General features: G+C 39.8%; 2 protein-coding genes across 2 annotated transcripts; both read left to right on the forward strand.

The window, feature by feature from the left end:
• Nucleotides 1-3,845: 3,845 nt before the first annotated feature.
• Nucleotides 3,846-11,557, forward strand: LOC121302245 (indoleamine 2,3-dioxygenase 2-like). Its single transcript, XM_041232086.1, has 10 exons — nucleotides 3,846-4,082; nucleotides 5,887-5,982; nucleotides 6,463-6,582; nucleotides 7,492-7,610; nucleotides 8,215-8,229; nucleotides 8,678-8,777; nucleotides 9,150-9,267; nucleotides 9,515-9,566; nucleotides 10,280-10,428; nucleotides 10,877-11,557. Exons 1-10 carry the CDS (start codon nucleotides 3,861-3,863, stop codon nucleotides 11,230-11,232), a joined length of 1,347 nt encoding a protein of 448 aa, XP_041088020.1. The 5' UTR covers nucleotides 3,846-3,860; the 3' UTR covers nucleotides 11,233-11,557.
• A 1,506-nt stretch (nucleotides 11,558-13,063) lies between these two features.
• LOC121302180 (indoleamine 2,3-dioxygenase 2-like) lies at nucleotides 13,064-15,459 on the forward strand. Its single transcript, XM_041231998.1, is given in 6 exon segments — nucleotides 13,064-13,073; nucleotides 13,511-13,615; nucleotides 13,797-13,848; nucleotides 14,424-14,572; nucleotides 15,022-15,200; nucleotides 15,202-15,459. Coding segments are annotated over 6 exon segments (714 nt in total). The 3' UTR covers nucleotides 15,421-15,459.
• The last annotated feature ends 4,198 nt before the right edge of the window (nucleotides 15,460-19,657 follow it).

Genomic DNA, 19,657 nt, shown 5'->3' on the forward strand with positions numbered 1-19,657 from the left:
TGATACTGAATCAGTTCTATTGCTTCCAAATGATTGCAGATGTTGGCTTGAACATGCTTGAAACTACTTGCCTGAATAAACAGCATGTGACCTTACTGTGGTTTACAAGTGCTTCCATGTTTCAACACCCATTCCCAGAAGGCAACGTACTCTTACAATTAACATAAATTTCTATTGTGCAATATGTGCTGTCTGGAAATAACTGAAACTACATATCGGTGGTAGAATAAGTGTGGAGATAAAGTAGCTGTATCCATGGAGTTACTTGACATAAAACGGGCTTCGTACGTTTTAAGATCATAATTATTAAAATCATATTAATGACCAAACATCAGCACTTCCAGTACATATTTTAATGCATGTCTGCATCAGAATCTATTTGTAGTATCTACAGTTACAATCACAAGTATACACCTATCTCTCAGACAGCACTCAGAACGCTCTATATGAACTGCTTAGCTACTATTCCAGACAGAATAAGAGACTTTAGGGTTATTAAATATTGCCTTAGAGAAAGGATCCTAATATTAAAATTGAAATGTGTATCATACTGTAAAGCTATAACTATTTGCGAACCTTTTATTATGCGCTTTTCACATATTGAAAAAAAAAAAAAAAAAAAGCAAACATTTTTGGCACAGATGTCATATTCCACTAACAATACATAGTGTGTATATTGCAACAGGTCGCCTACATCCCTGGGCAAAATAGGTTCTATGGGTGTGATTCGCCAAATATTTATGGCTTTACAGTAACCATGCAGAGAGGTGCATGCACTTTATATCTGGTTATACAGTCCATTGTAAGAGACAACATGGTTGTTTTATGCAGAGATGTTACGTTAATTTTACTCGTAATCCTTTTCAACTGGTTTCTCAACCCCTGATTAACACTAATCTTGGACTACTGTGCCTAAAATAACAATAGTGCTAATCAGGGTCTGTGAAACCAGACCTGCGAGGTGTATAGATTTTAGCTGCTTTAAAAAATAAATAAAATAAATCTACATTATTTCCTACCTATATAACGTTAAATTGCTCCATTTGAATATATCTTTGTTTCACAGAACAGCGTTTCTGGTAATTTGAATGCAAAGTGAAACAGTAAATCAATGACTACTAACTTCAAAACAAGTTGCTGTTTTTTTACTTTTTTTTTTTTTTTTTTTTTTACAAAAGCAAATATAATCTTGAATGAGTTTGATTTGTTTTATATAACTATTTTGTTAAATGTGTAATGCTTTGCACTTATTATTATTATTATTATTATTATTATTATTGGTGTTTTTGCCTTTTGTTTAATTTCCAGGTGTGTAGTCTTAAAGGTCCACACATTTTTATTTACGGGGTCCAAATAAACAGGTATATTAAAAAAACTTTGTACATGTCTTGTTATTATGTTAATAAATAAATAAATAAATAAATAAATAAATAAATAAAAGGTGACTCCCACCCCCCCAGTTGTTGAAACTTTAAGAATTCCTAATCCTCTGCTAATAAGTCACTGCGGTTCTTTGATTCCCATTTTATTAATCAAAGTGCCCTGCTTTCAACTTAAATACTAATGTTAGAGAAAGAGAAGTTCCCCTATAGCTCTAGACAGATACGCAGTACAGCAAATTATATATATCACATTTATGAGGCTTGATGACTGTACTTCTGGTTCATTATTGTATAATAGAGTAAAAAACCCAATCACGTGGTTTACTGTTTGTATTGTACAATGTCTCCCAGTTCCCGTTTTACACAAAGGAAGCTGGCATTTCTCAAGTCATGTCCTTCAGCAGTCCGCTGTTACCATGTGTTCAGATTGTGTCCTCCCCTCTTATCAGCAGCAATTAGAACAACCACAAACCAGTCTAGTCTGTTCTCGTAAACAATGCATCTGGGGAAAAACCAGCAGGATATTTTGGGCAACTGACAACACAGGCCGTCAATTCATAAAAGATAAACGGAATTATTGCTCAAAAGTACCAGTAAAATCCTGGGCAGTAATAATTAAAACTGAAGTGGACGGCAAAAAGAAAAGGCACTCTCCCTGTAAGACTTTAGCATTTCAGATTACTTGGCAGTAAACATGGTAATAGATGGTTAACAGCTGCTTATACACGGTAAGTACTTGTGTAATTAGTTACATCAGGTCACAGGATCACTCCCATGTAATTGCAAAGCAATGAACTGGAACCACTGGTAATTCAGTTATTACAATGTAATTACATGACCACTCATGCCCTGTACTCAAAGTACTCCTGAATTTTATGCAGATTTCTGTCTATAATTTTTCCCGAAGGAATTGGAGACATGCACACATACCCACCCCTCTGCAAAATATAAAAAATAAAGCCTAGAACGCCAAGGAAGTAGTGACAATGTTACTGAAGGCAATGAGAGGAAGGCTAAAGGATTGCCTTGGCTCTGTGCTCCAAGTATGTTCCTGCTCATCAGAACATGCATGGCACTGCAGCACAGATACATTGCAGATGTGCTTCAGCCACTACACACAGCCAGTCTGCAGACACGCTCGGGGATTACTCAAAACATTCCCATTCTTAGTTCTGCATTACAATTGTACATTTCAACCCATAGTTCTGCATTACCAGCGACTGCAACCATATCACATGCACTTTATGTCGTGTTAAGAGCCAAAATGGAAAGTCCAGACCTAGGAATACCCCATACAAGCATGCTATGAATCTTGAGTTTACATACGTTTCGCAAACTGGGAAAAAAAAAGGAAGTGAAAACAGAAGTCTGCCAGCGCCTTTTTGAAACAAATTGCCACACAATCTAAGAATGCAAGCAGATTCATAAAAATCATAAGACTTCGGGGAACATCTCCCATGTGATCATACTTGTAACCAACACTGAACAATTAATATACAGGGCAGGACTCTGTCCTGGGGTTCAGAACTTCCTGGGTCAATTGCAACATACCTAAATTTAGTCCTCTTGATGTGTCTAACTAGTGGATTAAGCAGGTTTACTACTAGAAGCTGTAAGAAAGAAACAGTTTACATACCAATCACGTCAATAACATACTTAATTGAGAATACTTCGGAAACCCAGGTCTGGGTGCAGAGCTAGCGTGAGTTTCAAGCTCTGTATAGATTAGCCAACTAGGTTGTCAGCTCTGTCTAAAGTTTTCCCATCTAATGCAAAACAGCATAAGAAACACTTAAAAATGTATTTGCAGAGCTCTAAAATGCAGCTCCAAGGTCAACTGTCAAGCAGGAAAGCACCCTATCAATAACCTCCCCCATATAAAATGCTCATTCACAACAGTGTTAGGAATGTCAGTAGCGCACCTTATCGGACTCATTATTGTGCTGCACCTGTAACCAGTTCCTGCTGTCACATTGCCGGTTTTACGATGGTGTTGGCTTGCAGGCTTCAAGGCAATCCTGTGCTGCAGCTGTGTTGGACAGCTAAGACACCACACCTGTTCTACAGGATTATATCTATACAGTCAAAAACCTCACATTAAAACACATGTAGATTAGGGTGTAGAGCACTGCAGGGCTACAGGTTTGTGTTTCTGAGAGGTCTTAAAGCCACCAAAATGGGATGACAAAATTAAACAAGAAAAGTACATTTAATATATCACACCCACACCAAGTTTTAACTGAGTTATCGTTTAGAGGGGAATGGCACTTATTCTCAGGGTTAGCCAGGTTGGTAAGAAACACCAGTAAATTCACAGGAAATACATTTCAACATCATAATAATAGAACACTAAAGAAGAAGAAATGAAACCAACAAAAAGGATGTGAATTAAAAACAATATATAATAATAATAATAATAATTAAGTGAAAGCAACCAGAAGGAACTAATACACGTAGTTTATTAGTTTTCATTATCCAATGGGCGCTGGCTATGCTGGGCTAGTGCAGGACAGCCCACATACTTCGAATACAAATCACAGTCTGACAATGAGAACTCTTTCCAGGCGAGGGACTGCAGGCTCACTGCACTTCAAAGACACCATGGACCAAGACTTGCACAGGCTGGTGCGAACCCAGGGAATCGACCTGCAGCAGTTCTGCGTGTCTGAGGAATATGGATTTGTTCTTTCAGATCCGCTGGTAAGAAAAAAATAAATAAACACTTTACAAATTACAGTATGTCTAGGGCTTCTGATTCTCAGTGTTTTACACAGACTTTTCTACTCTGCTTTAAAATCAATTGATACCTGTTAAGCCATTTGTGTTTGAGAAACGCATTTTAGTACAAGTTATTTAATTTACTTAAAAGGATAGTAGAAAAGTTTGGGGTAAAACACCGAAAACCAGAAGCTCTAAGTATGCAATATGACAATCTCTGTCAATTGTGTTCATACAACAAACTGATAAATGATAAGTTTAAAACGACTGCATTAAAATGATTTGTATTTACTGCAGTAATGAAATAAAACGTATTTGTTTAAATCATTGGATTTAGTACATTGAAGAAACCGAGAAAGACGTTTTCTTTTTCTCATGACTACACATTCCATTGGCTGTTTTTAAGGATAAAGGACTGTAGATTTAGATTGAAGATGTGTTTTGCATTTTTGCACTGCAGCATGTGAAAGGTGTTATTGTTTTCCTTTGCTAATAATGGAATGGACATATGTACATAATTGTAAAATAAATGTCAGAAGTCTTACCAAAGATTTAACAAACATGAATCTGAATTCTAAAGTGCTGTACCTTACCATATTAGGTTAAAGAAAGACATGCAAGTGGAAATACGTCAACTGGAATTATTTGTTTAGCTAATACACCTTTAAAAGAAATCATGAGTCAAATCTGAATTTCTAGCAAATATCGCTATCCTGACAGCAGCATGACGGCACAGATGTTTCTCGCCATCATTAGCTGTAAACCTGTCAGCTTCCACTTTGGTCCTCATGCAATAGCAACAAATACACAAGCTACCTTTATAAAGGTTTAACATAGTATTGGAAAGCATGATAAAGCATATACAAAAATCACGGCTAGCCATGAAGGCATAGTATAATCATGGAAAAACTGCAACATTCCTATGCAAATGTAATGCCCTCCTCTGTGCTCTCCACACTTTGCATTTCTTCCTTTGCTGTTTAATCTTTAGACAACTGCATTAAAAACATAATAGGGGCGCTTTTGGAAAGCAAGCTGGGTCATTCGCATTTGAACTAAGTAAATAGACCTGTGTCAAACTACCACAAAACTATTCAGCCCTCCAGCCCAATACAGTCGCTTTCACAAGCACTGAAGCCGCTGATAACCTCTGAACTCCTCTTTGCAAATTAAACTGGATGAGAGACCAGCACTGAAAGGACATGCTTACTTTAATTATTCTACAAGAACGCAGGGATGGAAATCAGACTTCCGTTGCATAGCAGTTTAATCCGTTCCTGGGTTATCTATGAATTTAACAAGACACAATTGAGCTTGTTACCTATACCCTGTGGCTAATCAAGCCTGCATTAAAACCTGGAATGGATTAAACTGCTGTGCAATAGGAGTCTTATTTCAATCCCTGAGAACAGCACAAAAACAAACCCCAAATGTTTCTCCAAATTTGTGAAAAAGTCAAAACAGGACGTGTCTTATTGATATGATGGCCATGTTTAGACAAGGACTGTACAGCGGATGGCTCTTAGGCTGTCTATTTTATTTCTTTGCTGCTATTAAGTTAACTTCTTAGCTTAAATATTATCACTACGACTCTTTCACACTGCTCTGGTTTTGACCATTTGCACCATCTCCGTCATTCCAAACACCTCACCGCAAACGTTAAAAGGGTGCCTGGTATCCTGAGCAAGCAAACAAATGAGGAGACACAAATAAAAGGAAGGTTCTGATTACAGGCTTGTTGCTAGCTTGGTGTTTATTAATCTAACTTGCTTTCCTTCCTTCACAGACCGACCTGCCTGAGTATTACCAGCCCTGGATGGAAATAGCCAAGCATCTGCCCGGCTTAATTGAAAACCATCAGATTCACTCCAGAGTCAACGAGGTACAGTAGGACTCCAAACTAGATCATCGAATCAGCTTTTTCTTAGTTTAAATAGTTTTTTGACCGTTTTTCGAACTACTGTGGCAACTGGACACACTACATTTTGAAACAGAAAACCATTGAGTGTGAACCAATCAAATCATACCTGAAGAGAATTTACAGGCCTGAATTCATTATGAGAATATTTTCGGTTTCACCTCCTCTTATCCACTCCATCACAAAATGAAACGTCAACTACCGAGTTGACCTGCTCACAAACATTGTGGATTGCAGAAGCAGAGCAATTCAGAATATTTTTTTAACTAGGCACCTACAAGGATCCCACACTCCATAACTGTCCAAACATAATTTCATCATATAACTAAATAAATCAATAAATAAATAAAAGTCTTTAAGATGCCAAGCTAAGCCATAAGAACACCATAAGCCCCCTAAAAAGGGTGAAGTCATAATAATAAACTCTTCTAATGTCCTTCACAGATGCCTCTACTGAGCACTGACCATCTACAGGGCCACAGAGAGTGGAGGCTGGCCCACCTTGCACTGGGCTTCATCACGATGGGCTACGTTTGGCAGGAGGGGGTGAAACACCCAAGCAAGGTGAGTTCTTACCCCCCCTAGCACCAAAAGAGCACTCCACTGTGTGAACAAACAGGACAGGTTGTGTTGTATTCCTAGGCCTTTCACGTGCACCTCATAGTGATTTTGTTGGATTTTTACTGATACAATAATTAGTTCTTATTTTCTTTAATCATTATTTTTATTGTTTTATGTAAAACAGATATGTAACACATACGGTAAATGGTAATTCAACACTCTACCACAACATACCCGATTACAGTCACACCAAAATAAAATAGACCATCATCACTCGTTGTAAGGCTTATGCCCCCCCCCTTTTTTTTTTTTTTTTTTTTTTTACCAACAATTTATATGTAATCATCATTTTAGGACCAAGAGATATCAAATTGCAACAACTTCTATACATATTAGTTTATAAGTTGATAGTAATATTTACTACGTCTGGACGATTCCTGCTGTCAGTGTAGAACAGTGACAGTGTGGTCCAGTGGTTAAAGAAACAGGCTTGTAACCAGAAGGTCCCCGTTTCAAATCCAAGCTCAGCCACTAACTCCCTATGTGACCATGAGCAAGTCCTTGTGCTCAGTCTTTCGGGTGAGGCGTTGTTGTAAGTGACTCTGCAGCTGACGCATAGTTCACACACCCTAGTCTCCTAGCTAAAGCTCTTTGTGATGGTGGTCCACTATACTATATGGTCAGCATCTTGCTGGCTTACCACCCCCACCCACAAAATCGCACAAAATTGCCCCACCCAAACTGGCTATGTAGGTTTTACAAATATTGTAAGAATGTGTTTTCAAATACATACACACACATTATACTCAGTTTTATTCCAATACATAAATACACATACAGATTACAGAAAAGCTATTATTAAAATACAACAAGTTAAGCTCATTCCAACAATCCCTGGGTCATTTACGACAGGCCCTCCCAAGGAGCCTGGCTGTACCCTACTGTGAGATCTCGGAGCTTCTCGGCCTCCCTCCCATACTGGTCTACGCAGACTCGGTCCTGGCAAACTGGAAGAGGAAGGATCCCAATGGGTGGGTGACAAGCCTGACATGCTTTGCATGCATCTAGCACACAGCAGTGTTCTGCCAGCAAAGCAAAAGGACTACTGAGCCAAAGGGGCGTAGCATGAGATGGCACCAGCTCTTCTATAGAGAGACTTTGGCTGAACTAGCCTGTTAAATCATTTGTCGTGTTTTGCTCACTCTGGGTAACAAGCCCAGGAGTGATGCAGCTGGTGTCTTTTTCAATGAAGACATTGTAAAGAAATCATGCAGCTCTATGAACGTGTCTAATAATTTATTAGAAGCCAACTAAACCGGCTGCCAGGTTCCTAAATGCAGTGCAACAGGTAGTTCGTCAAATCAGGCAAACGTTTGCAATATTTATTTGTGTTAAAAATAAATATGTATATTTACACAATTCTTTCAGAAACGGGAATTTCCCAGGGGAACTACATATTACAGAGCAATTGTTTTATGTCATGGAAATGGTGGAAAAAAAAAACCACAGTCTTACTAATGGTTAGTTAATAATGTAGCGATGTGTTTGTTCATGCTGTGCAAACCTGCGTTTGCTATTTTAACGTGTCTCCTTTGTTTCGTTCTCTTCTTTCTATCTGAACATCTGAAATCGAAGACCTGTGGAAATAGGGTAAGCTTCAAACACTGACGATGAACATTAGTGCATTTTACTTGCCATACCATTGATGGGATAGGAATTCTGCTACAAACAGCTTCAAAGCCTTTTTCGGAGTAGTTCAGCAGCACACATGTATTTCTTATGAATGCTGCATGGGGATGTGTAATCCTGCTTGTGCACACTTGTTTAGATACGGCATTCATCAGAACAACTAATAAAAAACTGAATCAGGTAGATTTTTTTTGTAAAGCATAGACTTAGGGGGAAAGTTATGCTTTGCAATGACGTAAATCAAACTGCGATTCAAAAATGGAACACCACCTGTTAATTTGACAGAACTAGAACAGCTCAGTTGCTTATTTCAAGTCCTCTTACGCACTCTCAAAGTGTTTTTCATTTTGTTACATTAACATACATATATTTTTTTCTATAAATAATACATTCTGTGTTTTCATCCTAGGAATTTAGATACAATATTCACATTCCCGGGAGGTGACTGTGCCAGAGGATTTTTTTTAGTTTCTCTGATTGTCGAGATGGCTGCAGCCACGGGTATAAAGGTACGCTTGAATTTTGTTACAACACAGGAACCTTATTTGCACACAGCTCTAGCAGCGTCATTGGGAGCTTTTACCACCTTGTGTAAGGTGGAGCACAGAAAGTAGACGATTTTATTACAATGTGTAAATTAAAACAAAGGGATTAGGAATATATTGAAAGATGGACAACTCTTGATGCTGCAAAGGCAAAGTAATGCTTGTCTTTTAAACACTGCAGAGTGATCTAGATGAAAGATGTTTAAACTGCAACCCGCTTTAGGGTTTGGGGTTGGATAACATTATAATGAAGATGCAGAGATTTACTGTATTCGGAGTAATGCAGTTAGTTAACCTCTGCCTTACTGTATTCATGCAATTATAATTTGGTTTCAGGCTATAGCCACAGCACTGAACTCCATGCCCTTGCACGCTACCAGCTCCTTGCATGAGGCTCTGCTAGATATAGCGAAGTCTCTCAACAAGATGAGAGAAGCGTTCAAACTAATGCACGGTAGGTGCAGTTCACATGTTCGTACGCTTGTTAAACAAAAAAAAAATGTTCCTCGGAATAAAGTGTGATGTTAAACTATGCAACCGTTAAGTCATACAAAAATAAAATTCAATCAGATTCTGGACGTGATACTAACCTACTTTTTTTTTGGTTAGAAAAAAAAAAAAAAGGTTTCACTTTAATCATCCGGCAGTCCGTCACTTCAAATCTCAAATCAAGAATTGTACTTCAACATTTTATTTTTCAGAGAATGTAGACCCAGGAGACTTCTATGGGCAACTAAGAACATTTTTGCATGGGTAAGCAGTGGTTTGCGTCTAAAAATGAACAGCCTTTTCTTTTACGTTACGTCAGTGTTGAACCAATCTGCAAATTCCCCCACCCCCAAATTTAACCGTCTGTTTTCTACTTATTTAAAAGTAGGCAAATTACCTTGTTTGGCACCTGGCCCAGAAACCCAGAGCACTGCTGCCCTGTCTGCACTGCCCACAGTAAATAACATGCAATGAACACACTGTCCGGTATACTGAACTTTGAAATAGCAAAAAGATCAAGCATACATCAAACTCACATGTGTGACTATCTGTAGTTCTTTACCTTAACCCAGCCAGCCCTTAGTCCTACATATCTCCCCTCTACAACTTTATCACTCATTTTATATATATATATATATATATATATATATATATATATATATATATATATACACACACAGATACAGTTTTTATATCAAAAAGATAACACCCATTATTGACATTTTAGGTTTGCTCCCGGAGCCATAGCACAGCTCCCAGATTGCATTCTTTAGACGGTACTGTGGCAGCTCATTGTGTACTAAAGTGACAGTGACAGAGGGGTGGGGCACCGTGTAGAGTGACAGAGGGGTGGGGCACCGTGTACAGTGACAGAGGGGTGGGGCACCGTGTACAGTGACAAAGGGGTGGGGCCGTGTAGAGTGACAGAGGGGTAGGGCTGTGTATGCGAGGTGTGAAATTGTTCCTGCTTCTTCCAGCTGGAGAGACAACCTGCTGTTGCCTGAAGGCATGCTGTACGAGGGGGTATGGGAGGAGCCGAAGCACTACTATGGGGGCAGTGCTGCACAGAGCTCAGCGATCCAGTGCTTCGATGAGTTTTTGGGGATACGGCACGGGTTTGACTATGGTACGATTGTGCTTCTGCTCATGTATCATAATACACAACCTCTAATACGAAACAAAACTACAGTACAACAGCGGACAGATGTAGCCTTGAATAACTCTCTCATATCCAATGCTGTTGGCATTTTATCAGATCACATTTTGGAATCTGTCTTGTACTCATTTCAACCCAAATGGCAGATCTAAGGAAATGTGTAATTAAGGCTTAAATATAATCCTTTCCAATCACCTTACTACCTGTTATATAAACAGAATACCTCATAACTAGTTTAATAACATTATTTGACACACGTTTCGAAAAAGTATTTCTCAATGTCATCAATTAAAAAAAAAAAAAAAGTTTTGATTTCAAACTAGCAGCCTTGTTAAAAAAACAAAGCCAGACATCACAGAAGTAGTTCAAATCAGTGGTCCTTTAACCCCGGCATTCTCCCATTCATTCTTGGTTTCAGATGCTCCATACCTCTATAGGATGAGGGACTACATGCCCCCGGCCCACAGGGCCCTGATTCAGACTATAGCTGCTGGGCCCTCGGCCCGCCACCACATCATAGCCACTGGGAGCACTGAACTGTGCCACGCCTACAACAAATGTGTCACTGCGCTAGTGGAACTGAGAAACTACCACATTAACACCGTGGTCAAGTACATAACGATCCCAGCCAACAAAGGAAAAGTGACCAGCGGCTGCATCTTTCAGATCCACTCCTCAGCTGTAGCTGCAAGAGGGACGGGAGGCACGGGTCTCATGTGTTTCCTGAAATCAGTCAGAGATACAACCCGAAGGGTGTTAATCAATGACATTTAGACTGCTAGCGACTGCATCCTACTGGCAATAACCTTCCTATAAAACTACCACCCCAGTCTTTGTCAAGACTTTGTTAATTAGTTTTTAAATACAGGAGTGTGTTTAAGACAGTGTCATTCCAGCAATGTGCGCCGATAATGCTCGATTACCTTTAATCAAAACTCTTCATTGAAAACAGGTTTGCATTCAGTCTAAGCCTGATTAATAAGCCTTGTTAATATGTACACTATAGGTGCTTTTCTGCACTTTGTTCTGGTGTCCCAAAACATGTGGTATCCTGCTTGTAGCTTGTTCAGAATACTGCCGCCAGAATTCTGACTAAAACCAGGAAAAGCGAACATATTACCCCTGTTTTGTCCTCTTTACACTGGCTCCCTGTGCAGTATATAATTGATTTTCAGATTTTGTTGTTATGGATTAGCACCTCATTATTTGCAGGAGTTACTGACCCGTATCTTCCAAACCACACTCTGAGATCACAGGATGCCGGGCTGCTGGTTATTCCTAGGGTCAACAAAAGCAACAGGGGAGGAGGGAGGGCTTTTTCTTGTAGAGCTCTGAAATTATGGAATGCCCTGCCTTCGTTTGTCAGGGAAGCTGGGAATGTTACAGTTTTCAAGTCAAGATGAAAAACACACTTTGATAAAATGGCTTTCTTATTTTAGTGGGTTTTAGTGTAAATTGCTGCTTTTGTATTATTATTATTATTATTATTATTATTATTATTATTATTATTATTATTATTATTATTATTATAATATATTGTTATTTAAATGGTCTGACTGTGGCAGTTGTATGTGTGAGATGCTATACAATTGTATAGTGGTTTGTTCTTTTTTCCTGCTATGTACTGTACAGTGGTTTGCTTAAAAAGCACTATAGAAATGTAATAAATAATAAATAATTACTTGTCATGTAACAGTCATGTTTTTACCTGCAACTGTGGCATCACACATGTCCCCTTAGCGTGAGAGTAAGCAGGCTGGCAGTAATCACGTCTCATAATAAAAGGTGTAGTCTGGAGCAAATCTTATTTATTAATAAGCAATTAATGATCCACAATACCAAGTGGATTTCTTTTTTAATATTCATATTTAGTACAGGCTGCTACTGACATATCCAGAAAACCGGGCAGTTTCAAAACAGAAAATTACTAATATTGTAAAATACAGGCCCTGGGTAGGCCCAGGCAGACGCAATATAGCTCGGTAACACTGGCAACCTGCACAGGACAACAACGAGAAACAGCAATGACGGCATTTGTTGCTCAATTACAAAGATGATCTTCAGCTGGTTTTATAATGACAAGCCAACCCTATTTTTGTAGCTGTGGACCTGAAAAAGAAAAGGCATGAGCCCTAGAGAGTTGACATAGCGAGTTATTTCAAGAAGTGTTTGTTTTTAAGTCAGAATAAAGTTTCACATCTCGGATCATTTTCAGGAATTAAACGGCATTAGTCATAAAAACTGAATCTCCCGCTCCCTCTCAGTTCCGTGGTCATTTTTATGCTCTCTATGTGAATCAATCAGTTTTTTTTTTTTTATACACAAATTACTTACACATCATCTCATTTCTACAATATCTTGAAATAAAACCCTCTCTACAGCAGTTACTGCACAGTGTTATACTTCATACTTATAAGGTTATATTACAGTACACAACAGCGACACACACAGAGGGTAGGTACAAAGCTTTCAGTATTTTCAGCTGCTTTGTTTATGGTGAATTGGTTATATTTTTGAAGGCTTATTTTGCATAAAAAACATCAATGTGTACCAATCTGTACAGATTTTAAAAGTATTTATTCATGGTCACTCAAAATTCTGCTGAATGAATACTGGTTACGTTAACATATTGAATTACATACCACTTTGTAGTTTCCCATTCACTTAAACTGACAAATTGGGAAAAAAAAAAAAATCGAAATTTAACATGAATACGATTGTTTCTCCAAGGGCTTCTGGGCGAATTCTGAAATTTCCATTTTTTAAGGTACTGGCCTGGATCCAATTGGGTGAATCTAGATTGGCCCAGAAACTGAAACAGATGATTGGGCAAAAGCTGTTGTTTCAACTGTTTTCACTGAATTTCGGGACTAGACAAGGCGAATCTAGTTTAGTTCCAAAGGTTCAACGCCGATGCTGGTCCAATCAGCTTTTCTCTCTTGGATTCCTAATGTTCTTCAGAACTAGGCATGTATTTGACGTTATGGCATAGACTGTTATTATTTTCTTTCAAAGTAACAATCAAAGCTTGTTGCTCTTGCGGTGGCTGCAGTGATCAATCCTGTGCTTGCATGTGATGACCGGAGCCTCAAGAGGGCGCTAGAGGACCTGGCCAGCTCTATCCAGATCATGACCGAAGCTCTCAAGCAAATGCATGGTAACTGTCTATTCTATTCTGATCTCACACACACACACACACAGTAACAATACTGTCATTTTATATGATAGCATTTTTCAATCAAATAAAATAACTGCTGGAATACAATAAAACATAATGTGGGTTTTGCATGCAAATGCTGCACATTCCTCTCTAAAGATGTCTCTCATCTTTATTCCAGCTCATGTTGATCCTGCAACATTTTACGGAATGATTCGTATCTTCCTATCTGGGTAGGTTGCGCAATATTTTTGATTTGGTTAAAGTCTCACAACAGACTTGAACAAAAAACACACAGCATTGAGGTGTTTGCAAGAAAAACCACTCCGGAAAAAGACAAAAAATGTACGACAGGGATGGCAATAAGACTCCTATTGCATAGCAGTTTCACCCATTCCAGGTAGTACAACAAGCTTGATTAGTTATAGTGCAGAGGTAACAAACTCAGATGTGTTTTATTAGCCCCTGAAGGTGCACACGAAATTGAACGGTTGTTCAAAACGGTTTCTTCATTTGAGAGCGACTCCCAAGTATCACAAGGAGGAAACCAAATTTTGGATGACCAAATCTAACCAGTCTGTAAAAAAAAACCCTGTTTCACGCACACCATTGCAAAAATAAGAAAGGCCACATCATTTTTATTTGTGGGACACATCTGGCCCTTGTACTAAAGGGTTATACTTGTACTAAATCCAGGAATGGATCAAACTGCTATGCAACGGGAGTCTTATTTCCAGCCCAGACCTTTAAAGCTTCGGTGACTCACAAAAGAATTCTCCAGTGGCAATGTCCTTCTTGTCTCTATCAGCTGGAGGGATAACTCCTCCATGCCGGAGGGGCTGGTGTACGAAGGCGTGCAGGAAGACGCCTTGCACTATTCGGGGGGCAGTGCAGCTCAGAGCAGCGTCCTGCACTATTTCGACGAGTTACTGGGGGCGAGACACAGCAAGGACAGCGGTAAGTCATAGCACTTCTGTACCTCCCTATTTACACATCTGTTCTGGGATTCATTACGAGCTTAAAGCTTTTGTTTTTGCTTACAGCCCTCTAGTTGCTTACAATAGCTCTGAATGGTTCTTTTTAGACGATTTCAGGCAAGTTCAAAAGTCGCTCTTTAGTTCTAGTTGCCCGTCATAGGTAGACAGACACACGTAGCACAGCGATTTCAATCACGCTTCCTTATGTTATGCTTATATAACGACACATGGGCTGATCTAGCCTTCCTTAGAGCAGAAGAGCCACTCCTTAACTCATAGTCAAACACAGCATAATCAAAAACACACAAGAGCCTCACACAATGACTGCAGTCATCAGAAGGAAATGAAGACAAACCTGTGATACAGAGCGTGCTTGCACCTGGAACTGCTCAAGTTGCTGAGCCCTCTTTCATTCCTGTATACCCCCAGCTGCTTTCCTGAACAGGATGCGAGACTACATGCCTTCCTCCCACAAGCAGCTGGTGCTGGACATCTCCACAGGGCCGTCACTGCGGCACTACGTCCTGGACTCTGGGAACCCGGAACTGAGGGGTGCTTTCAATGGCTGCGTGGCTCAGCTCGTGGCCCTCCGAAACTATCACATCATGTTAAGTCGTGGTAAGCCGATTCATCACCCTCCCGGCAGCCCGGGCGAGGGAGAGGAGGAGCAGAGCCGATCCCTCCACCGAGATCCTCACTCGAGCCCCCTCCTTGCTGGAGGAACGAGGGACCGGGGGCTCTGGGGTCATGAGCTTCCTGAAGAGCATCCGGGACACCACCAAAGTGGCCACGATACCATGGGATGGAAACGAGACTCCCACTGCATAGCAGTTTGATCTATTCCTGGTTTTACTATGAGTTTAATAATGACACGCCTGAACTTGTTACAGTACCTCTACACTGGGGCTAATCAAGCACATATTAAAAACTTGAAAACGGGTGAAATTGCTATGCAATAGGAGTCTCATTTTGGATCCCTGAGACTGGGTTGAGAGCTCAAAATCTCATTGCAGTACAGGATATATTGAGCCCATCCACGTTTATTTTCTTGCTACTTCTATTTCCCACCTACGGTATTTCAAACCATTTCAAATAAGACTCTTATTGTCTTCAAGCACAACACATTGCATCACAGGTCATCTTTCTTGCCATTCCTGTTCCTTTGGAAACCGCAGTCTCACAAAGCAATTCCATTAAAGGCCAGATGAATAACCAATGTGGCCCTATTCACCCTAGGCGGATAGAGGGCAGTGACTATTCCACAAATTACAATGGCTGGCTGATCTCCTGAATCAATACAAGAGGACTGGAAAGGGAAGGCCATACTTTATTGAGAGATTCAATCTAAACTCATTCTGCATTCAGAAACTCAAACACACAGTACAATGCCACAATTGTATGTCCTTGCATCTGAATCCAACTGCCCACATTTGGAGGTTCAAGGGATCTCCAAAAAGTAAATATGAAACAGCTTATTCTATGAATCACTACTTAAGTGACTGAGTTCATATCTCCTTGGCCATTAGGATGTGTTTGTTCACAGGATCAAATAATCACAGTCTTAATAAAGCACAGACTGGTCCTAATATACTACTTTCGTCCCACAAGGGATCTTGTGTCAGTTACTAGCATCTCCCATACAGGAACAAAAAAATCACTTTGTATACCCCACATAGAGGAATGCTATACACATTCCAACTCTCCACATACACTTTCTAAAGCTGGTCTTTGACTGTTGCTTAACTGCATTGCGTTGTTTATGATAATCAGACATCCTCCTCATTTCAATGCAGAATGGGTGTGGTTAAGGGCTTAGGGTTCAGGTTCGTGCACACCCTGTTCCAATTCTCCACACTGATTTTTAATTAATGAATAATTTTGAGCCTTGCTGTTGGTGGAAGTCAGCACCGTTCTCATGAAGAACGTATCTCAGTGTGCACCTGAGAACTGCAATGCTGGGCAGTGGAAACAGCTAGAGACGCCCACTAGACTGGGTTCAGGTCACTCAAATGTGTTTCACCTATATATAGGGACTGGGAGCCCTCCAAGGAAGAAACGTGCTGCAGAGTAGGAAGTGGTGCTCAGTGGCTCTTCCCATTCAGCGAAGCCTCAGCCAAGATCTCGCCCCAGCAGCACTCTTTTGAGCCTGGATACATTCCCCCTGGCAAAACCAGCAGCTCCCCTCCCTGCCTGTCCCCGATCAGGCCTAACTGATTAAATAAAGGACTTTGTTCGATTTCCTGACGTTGAAATAAAACCCCTTACAAATGACTGGAGAGCTGTGGCGAGAAGGCATAATTCAAAATCAGTATTGCCACAGGAGTTTCTTTAAGCAAGCTATATACAGGCAGTGGGTGAAAGAGCACAGATTGGCTCTGCATGTCCTTTAGTCCTGAAATCAATGCCTGGTGCGAGGATGCACTGTGCATGTCATTCCTTTATCTAAAGCCGACGGGGCTTGTCTTCATGAGCAGTGAAGTCTGCAACGGATCAACCATTTCTGAAGGTCTGTTAGAAAAATACGTGCGTCACAATACTTGCAAAGGAACGACTACTGAATCAATAGTCAATTAAAAAAGTAATCAGGCATCTGCGTAATTGTCACCAGAACATTTGTAAAATACAACGAAGCAAAATATTTCAATGCATGCATTTCTGTTTTCTCATACAGACCTTCAAAGTGGATGGCTGTGACATATAATCAACAGCACGTACAGAATGGCACACAATAAGAAACGGCTATGAACAGTTTTAGGGAAACTGGATAAGTGGTATTCAACCCTTTCATGCATGGCAACCTCATATGGGGACAGAGAAGGAAAAAAAAAAAACCCTCTCCTAGTCTTTACATGGAGACATATGGAAGATATATATTTGTATGAGCTTAGCATGCAGCCTACAGCACTCAGTATTCCCAGGTGGTCTCCCATCCAAGTACTAACCAAGCCCAACATTGCTTTGCTTAAGCATTGCATGGTAAGTTCGATTTGAAGAGCTTTTTGCCGTCAGAGACGTTGCCCATGGGTTACTACAAGGAAGTAGCTCTTCCTGATCCCCATATGGAAGATCAAATTGCACGACAGCTTCACATGAGAGTGGTCAAGTATACTAACATTACTGATTTCCTGTATGTGGGATAGCTTGTGTTCAACATAGCTAGATTAGAGGTGTAAATGCAACATACAGAAGGCTAGGATGTACAGACAGAGAGAGAGAGACATGCATCCTATTAATCTGATACTCCCAATAACGTGAATACCAAGTTTCATAACAATTGGATGAGCTGTTTTACATATAAGGAGAGGTGCAAAGTGTACATCCATACAGAATCTATCTCCACTGTACCCTGGTTGCTACAGGTCTACGACAAAGCCTTCTTGTAAAAACGTCTAAATTCATTACAAAATTGTATTTTTGGTATCATTTAAACTTAAGATAAGCAAAAATACACTGGCAAGACAACAACAACCCATTAGTATAGGGTCACCATTCCAATTAATCTGATCATTCGCTTTGATAAAATTCAAAGATCTGTTTGAGCGAAATCAATTGGACACACACTGTTATTCACTGGGCAGTTACTCTTTTTAAATGGAAGTGATAATTTAGACTTTACGGGAGAGTTAAATGACTGTTTAGGGACTCGTTTCTGAAACAGGATTGAGTCCAGAGCTCAACGGCTCCAAGCCATTTCATTTTCTTGTTTCTTTTTTTTTTTTTTTTTTTTTTTTTTACATTCTGCACCTGGTTCAGATTTAGGTTGAAAACCCAGTTGGCTTGAAACGGTGCCCAAACCAAGGCTCTACCCGCAGTATCATACAATATATGGTTTCCTGGAACCCGGTTTTTAGTGTTATGAGAAACACAATTATAAAACGTTGACTACGGTGCAAAACATTTTATCTTTTGTTATTTGAAACAGTTGAATCAAATAAAACTGTACCGTGATCTTAAAAATAAAGCACCCAGATTTATAGAAGCGACTAGGTAACTGTGGGTTTAGCCCAGTGACTGGGTGGGATATTTTTTTATTTGTACTAGGGATGTGCTTTTGGTACATTTTTGTGAAACGTTTAAAATGCTATGCAGGTGTCAGCATTTAAACCGTATCTACACAGACACTATTATCCTGACAGCCCTAGTTAGTATTTTCTAAGCAAAGAAACCCTAAAATAAGCAAATAACGTTTTTAACATTGCAGCCATAACTAGAAACAAAAACACACACGTACACACCAAAGTATATATTGAAATTAGGACTGTCACTCGATTCAAATTTTTGATCGGTTCATTTATGGGCATTAGTTGATCGGTAGATTCATACGTGCAATAAAGTAAACTAAACTTGTCTATCTACCCATCTATTTATCTTCAAAAGAACAAAACTAATAATTATAATTAAAAAAAACACACACACATCTTACACATGTTACAGAATCTATCAAATGCAGGTTCCAATATTATTTACTATTATTATTTATTTATTAGTGGACACCCAGTTCAGTGCAAGTGGAAGACAATGCAAGTACTGGTACAATTGGGCGCCGCCTAGTCCAGTATAGTCGAGAGTTGTGAGGTTTACAGATGCTGTCTGAACAGGTATTTCTTGAAGAGGCGTTAGAAAGTAGTCAGGGACTAAGCAGTCCTGATATCCATGGGTAGGTTGTTCCATTACTGAGGGGCGAGGGTGAAGAAGAAGCGTGATCTGGAAGCAGGGGAGGGGGGGGGGGGGGGGGGGGGAGAAATAATATAGTCTGGAGAAAGGAGGGAGCAGACAGATCGAGGCAGCAATAGACGACTACAAGAGTTTTGAATTGGATGCGAGCAGTGATAGGGAGCCAGTGGAGGGAGCAGAGCAGCGGTGTAGCGCGGGAGAAAAGAGGAAGGGAAAAGACAAGGCGAGCAGCAGAGTTTTGGATGAGCTGCAGCGGATGGATAGCAGAGGCAGGGAGGCCGGCCAGGAGGGAGTTGCAGTAGTAAGTGTGCTGTTAAATTAAAGCCTATACATAATTTATTTACACTTATGCGTTCTCTGAATTAATATTGAAAAATAAATAAATTCCTTT

The sequence above is a fragment of the Polyodon spathula genome, chromosome 29 (genome assembly GCF_017654505.1).
Source record: "Polyodon spathula isolate WHYD16114869_AA chromosome 29, ASM1765450v1, whole genome shotgun sequence".
Taxonomy (NCBI): domain Eukaryota; kingdom Metazoa; phylum Chordata; class Actinopteri; order Acipenseriformes; family Polyodontidae; genus Polyodon; species Polyodon spathula.

What these genes read in the sequence shown, in the direction of transcription:
- LOC121302245 (XM_041232086.1), top strand. Translation starts at nt 3,861, where the DNA reads ATGGGCGCTGGCTATGCTGGGCTAGTGCAGGACAGCCCACATACTTCG. An exon ending in TTGTTCTTTCAGATCCGCTG is followed by an intron (nt 4,083 to 5,886) that starts GTAAGAAAAAAA and finishes CTTCCTTCACAG; the next exon opens with ACCGACCTGCCTGAGTATTA. An exon ending in GGGTGAAACACCCAAGCAAG is followed by an intron (nt 6,583 to 7,491) that starts GTGAGTTCTTAC and finishes CATTTACGACAG; the next exon opens with GCCCTCCCAAGGAGCCTGGC.